Source organism: Vicia villosa, unplaced genomic scaffold (assembly GCF_029867415.1).
Source record: "Vicia villosa cultivar HV-30 ecotype Madison, WI unplaced genomic scaffold, Vvil1.0 ctg.001871F_1_1, whole genome shotgun sequence".
In the NCBI taxonomy this organism is placed as follows: Eukaryota; Viridiplantae; Streptophyta; class Magnoliopsida; order Fabales; family Fabaceae; genus Vicia; species Vicia villosa.
In genome coordinates, this window is record NW_026705757.1 from 7,208 (window position 1) to 18,764 (window position 11,557).

Genomic DNA, 11,557 nt, shown 5'->3' on the forward strand with positions numbered 1-11,557 from the left:
CTTGTCAATGGATGGCACATCGTTCAAATGAGGCAGAGACTTGGCCGGATCCGTTCGTTTCGAGGATGGCGGAGTTTGAAGAAATGATGAGCAAAGAGCGCGAGCAAAATAGAGAGCGGTCGAAGAACGTGCCTATTTTGGACTTAGGATCCACCGATTGGTTCGGTGAATTTTAGTTCGTTCCGGATCGTTTTTGTTTGTAACGATCATTTTTTGTATGTATTGTTGTTTATCATGTAAAATCGGACCGATTCAATACTTATATAATATAAGTATGTTTTATGTCATCTTTGTGTAATTTATGTCTATTTTGAATTCCATTTGTTCAATTTACACAACACACTAAGCAATCAACAAAATGTAAAATTTAAGTCTGTTTCTGCATAATTCGGAAATGAACTTCCGAAATATACATGTCTGGAGCCTATTTTCGGAAGTTCATTTTCGAAATGTCCCCTGATGCAGGATAAGATTTGTTGGACCGTCAATGCTCCAATAAGTCTATAAATACCACACACTCTTCTTCATCCTCTTCACACCACAAAACACAAATGACACAAACCTACCCCCACCTAGCATTCGTCTACTTTGAAACCGGCTACCCGATGCCGTTCCAATTTCGTTTCTCGCGCGACACGCCGTTTGCGGAGTTGATACCGTCGCTCAACACGCTTTTGCGCTATCCCGAGAATCGAAAGGTTGTCAAGCTCGAGTACCGCTCGCCATCGCTTAACGACGAGGGAGGCATTAAGTTCACACCTTTTGAGATCAAGAACGACGAAGATTTAGCGGTTTTGTGGACAACGTTCGACCGATTCTTCGAAAGGCCCGATCGAGTTGGACGCGAAACTTCAAAGATCGGCGGACGACGTAATCAAAATGTTGACTCATCCCCACCTATCCGTGTTCAACAATATGTAACTTTAATTTTCAGTAATATTATCGTTGTAATCTTCACCCGATTAAATAAAGCGAATCGTTGTTGTTTTCCATTTTTCTTCTGTCCAGACATAAATTCGGAAGTTCATTTCCGAATTCCTCCAAGGGGGGGTGCGTTCGGAGATGAACTTCCGAAACACCACATTTTCTAAAAATGTAACTTTATTTCGGAGATGCATCTCCGAAATCAATATTTTATATTAAAAAAAACACGTTTTCGGAGATACATTTCCGAAAACACATTTTTTTCAAAAAAAAGTACCTTTTCGAAAATGAACTTCCGAAACAAGGGGTAGTGTTGTAAATTCACCAGGGGTGGGCTGGAAAGTTAGGAGGTGGGTGAAAAAATTTTAAAAAAAAATATTAAACCCCCTTTTTATAATGGCATGCGGATTAATATGTAGCTAAATTTCCTTAAATGATTAAATTATAACTATTTTATTATACAAATAAGAGAAAGAAAAAAAGGATTCGTCCTTTCAGAAGAAAAATATAACATTGGTGTATATACATCATTCATTAGAAACAATTTATAATAAACAACTAAATAGCCCATAACATGACAAGGAAAAGGTTGGGAAGTGAAGCTATGCAACTTCCAACTTAATAAAGATATGTAACATGATCTTTGATCGCTTGATATTTTCTACCTTTATTGAAACAACAAAACATTTTCCTTGTGGTGGGAGCTATTCAACTAACTATGCAAAAGAGAGGTGATCACCTCCACAAAAATATTAATTATGCAATTTTTCTTAATTTTGGTCTCTATAAAATTATTAATTTTTTTCTCAATTTAAAAAATGATATGTTTTAGTCTCCATAAAATAAGTATATACGTAATTTTAGTCTCTACTGTTAAATTGATGTATTTTTTTTAAATGATTATTTTCCAAACATGTTAAGAACGTTATAAAAAATTTCTCGAAAAAAATAAACTCAAAATTTAATTTTTAAGTCAAAATTTACATTAATTTTATCATTATATTTTAAAATTTAAAAGATTCATATTTAATAATTCTCATTTTAAAAAATTCCATAACTTTGTAAAAAAATGTTTTATAGTATTCTAAGTACGTAAAAAAATAATTATTCAAAAATTTAAAGATAATTAAACAGTTTTTAAAATTTTAGAAAATAGCACAAAATAAAATTGAATGTATAAAAGATTTGTAAGGAATAAAAGATGTTATTTTTTATAGTGACTAAAAAAGAAGTTTAAAATATTTACAAGGACAAAAACAACATACTAAACCCTTCTTTTTATAACAAAATATATCCAACCTAAACATTAGTGAATTGCAATTTTAATATTCTAATTAGTGAATTGCAATTTTAATATTCTATTCATCTTTACTTACAATAATATATAAGACACATTTGAAATGTTTATTTGTCTTTAATTACAAATATAAACATTTTATAAATTTTAAAATAAAATTTATTTTCTTAAAAAAAATCTATATCTTATCAATGCAATGAATATATATATATATATATATATATATATATATATATATATATATATATATATATATATATATATATATATATATATATATATATATATATATATATATATATATATATATATATATATATAAAAGACTAACAAAGATGTACCAAGTCAAGCACTACTAGAAGCTTGTTTTTTATCTCGATTGAAAGAGAGTTTTTATCCCAGTTTTGCGGATGAAGTAACATATGGTGAAATAGAAAGTCCCACTTTTTTTCTTCATTTTTATACCAAGGTGAAATTTTCAATTTTTCTCCTCAGTTGATTTTTTCACCAATGTGAAATCGACATTATAAAATCATTTTTCAAAATAAATTGAAAAAACAGAGAAATGTTTCATATGAATTGACGAGTTGGCAATGTCTTGACTGTTATTATATTATATAAATTGATAGAAAAAATCTGTTGGTTAAATAAAAAACACACATGTTTTCCCTCGGTTACCAATCAAATTTATAATTTTCACCTTGATTTTTTGTTGGCTGAGGTGAATGTTTTATCATAAAATATATTATTTGTTTTAAGAAGGTCACTAAAAACAACAGCGAAAAACAAATAGTAAAAACAAAAAGATTCTAAAGTCAAAAAAATAGACAAAGATACAAAACATCCAACCTAGATAAAAAAGAGAAAAAATAAATCAAATTAACACACATTGCATTAAAATTGAAGTAGAAGTTAAAAGAAACCACCATCAATATAAAATAGTCCTCTAGAGAAAGTACCGAAAAACACTCTAGCACAAGGACAAGGTCACAGACTCTCAAACCACTTTTGACTTCGGAAAAGAATAAGATTCTCAAGTGAAGTAGAGAAAACATATGGGTACACAACAAAATTATCAAGATACCGATTTCAAGTTAAGATAACGTTTTTTCCTACGCGTCTTTCACACTAGTAAACAAACCTGTAAACATAACATTGTTTCAGGATTTCCATATTGATCACACAACTGAATTCCATATCTTAAAGAGGTTACCTATAATCCTTTACACTACATCCAACTAGATAAACAATTTAAAGAGATCCAAAAGATCCCTAGAAGGAACAAAATATCGCATCACCAACTTAAAAATCAAATATCACAGCTACGCTATAACTTCAGAAGTCATAAACTAATGAAAAAACGATTCAACCAACCCCTTACACATAGGATACGATACTCTCTTTAGGTCCATCAATAACCTAGAGGATAGCCTTAATCAACCCATACTTCTCAAGCGATCAGCCCACCAAAATAAATGTGTCATCATATACTGAAGACAAGAGACTACCAAATTTAAGGAGCCCACCCAAAACTCAAAGAAAACTTCTTTCCACACATCCTCATAAACCAACCACCAAGACATTCCACTACAAGTAAGAAGAGAAATGAAGCTAGAGGATTATCTTTCCTCAACCCCCTTAGATGTTGATTTCGTCGATCGATAAGTCATTCACCAAGACCGTAAGATTTTCGGAAAACAAACAAGCACACTTCCAATATCTCCACTTAAATTTAAACCTGTACTTGATAAAAAAATAATTCCAAAAATTTCAGAAAACTAAATTGTTTTCCTTTTTGAAGTATGCCTTAAAAATAAGATAGGCTCATTTATCTTTCTTCGTCAAACAAGCTCCCTTTAAAGAATGGTGTTTGATTATGAAAAACAAACTTATTCATAACCTCAAATAGTCTAGCTACTAACCTTTTAGCAACAAGCTTATAAAGAGAGTCCACCGAAGAAATAAGTCAAAAATTACCCAGTTGAGTAGCAGATTTAACCTTCCAAATCAAGGTTTAAAGTAAGACGAGAAATTGCAGGGTAAAGAGGCATAACAGTGAAGCTAAACAAACATCATACCTAAATCCTCCTTAAGAATGTGCTAAAATCATATAATGAATGAAATATTGAACCCATCTCATCAAAAACTCTTATTACTATCACACTAAGAAACTGTCTGATTGATTTCAGTGAGAGTAAAATGAGCGTTAAGAGTGACACTATCCTCACAAGAAAGCGTGTAGAATACAACCTCATCAAACATAGATTGATCGGTTGGAGGTTCTTTAAAATGATTGGGAAAAAACTAATCACCTCCCAATAGATCTCAGATATCATTCCTCTTATTTATATTCTTACCCAATATATCTCAGATATCATTCCTCTTATTTATATTCTTAACACAAGCATTAATCCTACTTTTACTCTTAACACAAGAATGAACAAATCAATGTTACCATCTCCCTCCTTAAGCCACTTAACTTTGAACCTTCGAAATAATAATAAGTAATTCTTTGATCATTAACGGGGATTATAGATGTGTGATGACCCTTGTCCTAACAACATCTTCTTAGTTGAGATAACATCCTTATTAACTTAAGAAGTCATTTTTAACCGATTTAACAAGTATTTTTTATACTAGGTAAGATCCTCATCTTTTCTCTCACCCAATCAATTTGAGAATCAAGATTTTCAAACACTTATTTATTCCATACCTATATATCTAAATAATAAATAGTAATCATATAAAAGTTAAAATATTAACTAATATCATCTTTCTTAAAATACATGTTGGAAAAAGAACCTATATATAAAGATTGAAGGAGTATAAAAAGGTATAAATGAATGGCAATGTTCTTAGACATATGATCTGTATGATTGAACACAAGTGGGCTCTAAGGAATTATAATAGTTGAATAGTACATAATTGGGACATAGATAATATTTTTTCATCACATATACACTAATATGTTTTCTTGTTTTGAAGAAAAGACAATAATAAAAAATACGTGGTTAGCATCCATTTGAATTCGTCAGCATAATCTACAATTTTTTCATCTATATTACTAATACCTTATTTTTTTTATGAACTAACAAATTAATTTGAGCGTTCAGACTTGATTAGTGTCCCCGGCTTGAAAAGGATGAGGAAACAAATAAGCTCTAGAGAATACTCCATTGTTAGTGGTCTTTTATATTTTGAAGCTTTTTCTCACCTTTCTTCTTCTTAACCTAAATTTCTTGCATTCAAAATTTCATACAATCACACAATAGTAAACTAATATGCATTTTTATATATTCATTTGTGGCGCTCTTGTTTTTTAGCACTCCAGTTAAGTCTTTTATATTTTATTTAAGATATAGAAAAATATATATTGATACCAAATAACTCTTAATCTATTATTATCTATACCTTTCTATATATATCTAAAATACTCAATTCTTCGTTATACATTTTTTATATTTTATAAAGAAAATGTATGCAAAGCCGAAATATTATTAATTTGATTATATATTTTACGCAGCAGCAAAATTAGAAACCTTGGCATTTTATTACTGTTTGCAATATATTTTATTAAGATCTAAAGCAGTAATTAACAAAAGAAATCGAGAGGTTAAACACATCAGATCAATAAATTAATATTACAGTATTAAAGGGGAAACAAAACACATCCAGAAGGGAAAAAATGGAAGGGGAAAAGAAAAGAAAACCTAAAGTAGATAATATAATCACAAACCCTGAAGTTTGAAAATTTTGTACAAAGATAAAATCATTCAGTTAATTTGATACACAATTTTGCACTCTATTGGTATAATTGAACCTTTCTTGTAAATGATCTTTGCACGAATTCGTGTAAGATTGCACGGATCTGTGCAAGATTACACGGATCTGCAAAAATATGGATGAAAATAGAGGTATGAAGTTTCATCGAGAGATCGATGATATCATCGACCAGAATTAGGTGGAGAGTACTCACAAACAACTTCAGTTTGCACTTCCCTTCTATGAAAGTTCCTGTGACAACCACAAGCAGCACATGTAAGAGCCCCACATGTTCCTTCTTCTCCTGTGCTAGCCATGAACTCCCTGCAACCATCCACAGCATACCCTCCAATATTTGCTGCATGATTCTTCTGGCACTCACCGTATCGAATATTTCTTGTAATTGAAGATGAAGTCTTAGCCACAACTTGTCTCTTCTTCATCCTTTCAAAATACCCTATACTTGATGGTTATATTCTTATAGCGATGGTTCTATTCTAGCTATATATATACAAAGGAGTGTGTTATTGCTATTGACTAACCCTAACCCTAGTGTGTGAATTTGTGAACTGGTTTTTTTGGTTAAGAAATAGGGAAAAACATGGAAAGATCATGATTCATGTGGTATATTGAGCAGCCTTATTTTACTAACTTTTTTATATGCTCATATATTTCAACTAAGGAGTAACCACACACGGGACATCAGGGTCCCAAAGTATATAAAATTAAACAAAGTTCTTTAATTATGTTTGGTACTATTTTTCAATAAAAATTTGACACGTATAAAAACGGTGTGACTAAAAAATAAAACTATAATAATTAAAAGGGCTTAAATAGTCGGTTGGTCTCTGTAAGGTAGCGTGTTTTTTATTTTCGTCCCTGTATTTTTTTTGTGGGAATGATCCGTCAATGTTAAAATCTTTTTTATTTTAGTCCCTAAAGTTAAATTTCGCAAGAAAATTTGTAGAAAACCTGCAGATTTTCCGGCGGATTTTAGTTTTAGGGACTAAATCCAAATAAAATTCAATATTTAAGGACTTTATCCAAAAAAAAAATACAGGAACGTAAATAAAAATCACACTAACTTACAAGGAAAAAAAACAATTTAAGCCTAACTAAAATAAGTCTTTTATTTTGTCACAACTAAAACTAAATCATCACGAATTTGTAAATGATCCCAAAAGAAAACTTAAAACAGTTTTAAAAGATGATAAATAGATTTTATTTTTTCAAAAACGCTTTAACAATGGAATCAATCGTGGTTGCCATTATTCTGTATCTCATGATACATATAGAAATAGTGGAGGTGGTAGAGCTTCACTCAAAAAGAGATTTTGATGCTTTTAATGAGCTTGCATATTGTAGAATATTAGCCAAATTAACTAAAGAAAGTGAGAAAATGAGCAAGACAAACAAGGACGACATTCACTCTCATCTATCCCCGACAGAGCTTAGACATATTTTAAGGCCAACTATCTATCTATATCTAATTAGTGGCCTCACATGCATGATTTAATACTCTCTCTTTTGCACAATTCATGATTCCTACAATACCCTTATAATGCTAGCTACCTATTGTGACTATGTGATTTGTCATGTCTGCCATTTAATTATTTAACTATTCAAATTGGCTGTTTTTTTAAATGAAAACATCAATGGCCCTCTTAAAGTATTTTTCATGAATCACTAACTAGTTAAGAACCCTACTCATATTGAGTTGTTTCTAAAGATCATTTGGTATATTTTCAATTCAATACACCTACCAATTTGATGCAGACACTACCTTTTGCCTTATATCACAACCACAACATTGGAACTTCAGAATTTTTAAGTTATTATATTTTATAATAAGGATTTATATAAATAGTCGGAAAAAAATTTTAAATAACCATAATTAAATAAAATATATATAAAAAATTATTTTTTAAAAATATTTATTAAAGTGTCTAGGTTTAACAGGCCCCTTAGGAGTATGCGCCAAACCATTTGGCGCATAAGAATAAAGTTTGGGAGATTAGGCCATTCAAAATGGTGCATACATACATGGGAGATAGGGCATGTATGCTAGCCATTCAAAATGGCGTAAACATGGACTTTCCCTTTTTTTTTCATTGTTTTTCAAGTAATAATTGGGGGTTTATTTGGATTACCGGAACCAGCTATTGCAACAATGATTGAAATTTAATAATTCCCGAAATAATTTTTTTTATTAATTAATAAAAAAAATTATTTTGAAGTTTATTAATTTCAATCCTTATTGCAATATCTAGTTCCGGTAGTCCAAATGGGTCCCCAATTATTAATTAAAAATAAAAAAAAATAAAAAAAAGTTAGACCCATGTTTACGCCATTTTGAATGGCTATCATGCATGTATGCGTCAATTCAATTGGCTTGCCCTATCTCCCATGCATGTATGCGCCATTTTGAATGGCTTAATCTCCCAAACTTTATTCCTATGTGCCAAATGGTTTGGCGCATACTCCTAGAGATCTTAGACATTTTGGTAAATATTTTTAAAAAATGGATTTTTATGTATTTTTTTTTTTAAATATGGTTATTTAATTTTTTTTTCAAGTAGTCTATATAATATGAAGGGTTAAATACATTTTTAGTCCCTATAAATATGCGACCCTGCATTTTTAGTCCTTATAAAATTTTCCTTGAATGAATGGTCCTTATAAAATTATTATGCATTTAGTTTCAGTCCCTACTGTCAAACTAATGTGTATTTTAGAATGATTATTTTGTAGACATGTTCATAATGTTTTAAAAAATTTCTGGAAAAAAAAGAAACTCAAAATATAATTTCTAAGTTAAAATTTTCATTACTTTTATCATTATTTTTTGAAATTTGAAAAATTCATATTTAATTTTTCTTGTTTTAAAAAATTCTAAAACTTGGTAAATAAATATTTTACAGTATTCTAAACATATATAAAAAAAATTATTCAAAAATTTAAAAATTAAAGAGTAATTAAATAGTTTTTAAAATTTTAGAAAATAGCAGGGACTGAGATTGCATGTATAAAATTTTTAGAAGGACCATATATTGAAGAAAATTTTTATAGGAACTAAAAATGCAGGGTCACATATTTATAGGGATTAAAAACGTATTTAACCCTAATATGAATATATAAATAATAGTTTAAGCATAAATTTCTTATATTTTTAAATAAATGTTAAAAAAATATTAAACCCTTTTTTATAATGGCAAGCGGATAATTATGTAGCTAAATTTCTTAAACTAATTAAATTATAATTATTTTACCATACAAATAATAGGGAAAAAAATTCGTCCTTTCAGAAGAAATATATAAGATTCGTGTATATTTATCATTCTTTAGAAACAATTCATAATAAACAACTAAATAGCCCATACATGACAAGGAAAAGGTTGGGAAGGGAAGCTATGCAACATCCAACTTAATAAAAGATATGTAACATGATCTTTGATTGCTTGATATTTTCTACCTTTATTGAAACAACGAAACATTTTCCTTGTGGTGGGAGCTATTCAATTAACTATGCAAAAGAGAGGTGGTCACCTCTACAGCAATATTAATTATGCAATTTTTCTTTTTATAACAAATTATATCCTACCTAAACATATGTCAATTGCCATTTTAATATTCCATTCATCTTTACTTGCAATAATATATAAGACATATTTGAAATTTTCATTTGTCTATAATTTTAAATATAAACATTTTATAAATTTAAAAATAAATTTATTTTTCAAAAAAATGTATCTCTTTTTAATGAAATGAATTTATATATATATATATATATATATATATATATATATATATATATATATATATATATATATATATATATATATATATATATATATATATATATATATATATATATATATATTGGCCGAGCCATAAATTTTAGAGAACCTGGGCAAAAGTTTTACACCCTACTTTTATTAATTTTATACATTGTTTCTACTAATTTTGCCCTTGATTTGTCTAAATAATTTGCCATTGATTTTGTCCAAAAATTTCACACCCTGTTTTTACTAATTTTGCCCTTAATTTTGTCTAAAAATTACTAATTTTGCCCTAGGTGTTGTCTAAAAATCGACTATTCGGTGGATAGTATACAACGAAAGGAGGGTTGAGCCCGGGCGCGTGCCCGGGCTCGCTAGGCCGTTGCTCCGCATATATATATATATATATATATATATATATATATATATATATATATATATATATATATATATATATATATATATATATATATATATATATCTTACTCCTAAAGTAAGTTATTCTCCACATCTTGACCATTAATTCTTCTCAATCTAATGGTTAAAAATAACAATGTAAGATTATTGAAAACTATCAAACTTCCACTCTTCACAAGTAACCCCTATAGAAAATTCACAAAGTTAGTAAGTTCATCACTTAACGACTAACAAAATTGACATCAAGAATCATAACAACATTGTAAAAAATCAGCATTATGTACATGGTGCTAAACATATTTAAAATCAAGTAAACACATGGATAATGATGTCAATATAACCATGAATAATTAATATTCATGGATTTCAATCTATAATCTTCATAATCTTTAGGTTTGAATCTAATGAGAATATACAAAAAATAAAAAATAATGAGACAAAAGAAACAATGAGAATATACAAAAAATAAAGTCAACACATATGAGTCAAACGATACAACAAAATCAAAGAAATGAGCAAAAATTCAAAGTCATCGGAAACGAACCAAACTCATATAGTCACATCCAAATGTCCCACTGAACTCAAAAATAATATTAGTTTTTACCGAATTTCGACCGGAAGCGAGACTTTTAAGCCGATTAACAAAACAGTAGCAAAAATCGAAAATAAAGTGCATGAAACTTGCAAATTGAGAAGGAAAGGAACAAACAAGCATAAGACAATAAACTTCCTGAAATCAAGAGCCACAATTAACATCCAACAACTCAAGTTCCAAATTACATCAACAATTGAATCCCAACTCAAAATGCACAATGATTTTCTCTAGTTTCTACACTTTCTATGAGTCAAAATAATAATGAAATGCATCAACAACTACCTATAAAAAACTGCATTATTTGTGTTCAAAACAATCTCAACCACCTTCACAAAGCATGTTATATCCAACTCTAATGATCAATCCTTCACACAAGGCAATTCTAAACAATTTCTAGCAAGTAAAAAAATGGAAACACGACACAACTCATGCTCAAGAATCTAGTTTATCCGACAACAATTATCAACAAGATTCAAATCAAAAACTCTCACCATATTCAAATTCAAATTCACAAACCAACCATAACACTAACTCCATTGAAAATTCAGCAACACCACCTTCATTAACAACTCTATCATTATCAACTTTAAACAATACAACATCATCAATCCAATTAAAACTTCAAGCACTATTATCATTCATATTTGCAACAAGAGACAAGCAATTTCATCATCACTTAATGAACATCATCAATAAATAGTGACAACATCAATGCCAACAATTCACAGTAAATATCCTTCATATCAACACTTAACATGTGCACTAACAAACCATATCAAATAA

At 29.2% G+C, this 11,557-nt stretch overlaps 1 protein-coding gene across 1 annotated transcript; it reads right to left on the bottom strand.

The window, feature by feature from the left end:
• Positions 1 to 5,722: 5,722 nt before the first annotated feature.
• Positions 5,723 to 6,671, bottom strand: LOC131636955 (mini zinc finger protein 3-like). The gene has a single exon (XM_058907531.1). The coding sequence runs from the start codon at positions 6,424 to 6,426 to the stop codon at positions 6,166 to 6,168; it is 261 nt and encodes an 86-aa protein (XP_058763514.1). The 5' UTR covers positions 6,427 to 6,671; the 3' UTR covers positions 5,723 to 6,165.
• Positions 6,672 to 11,557: the final 4,886 nt, after the last annotated feature.

What these genes read in the sequence shown, in the direction of transcription:
- LOC131636955 (XM_058907531.1), bottom strand. Translation starts at nt 6,426, where the DNA reads ATGAAGAAGAGACAAGTTGTGGCTAAGACTTCATCTTCAATTACAAGA.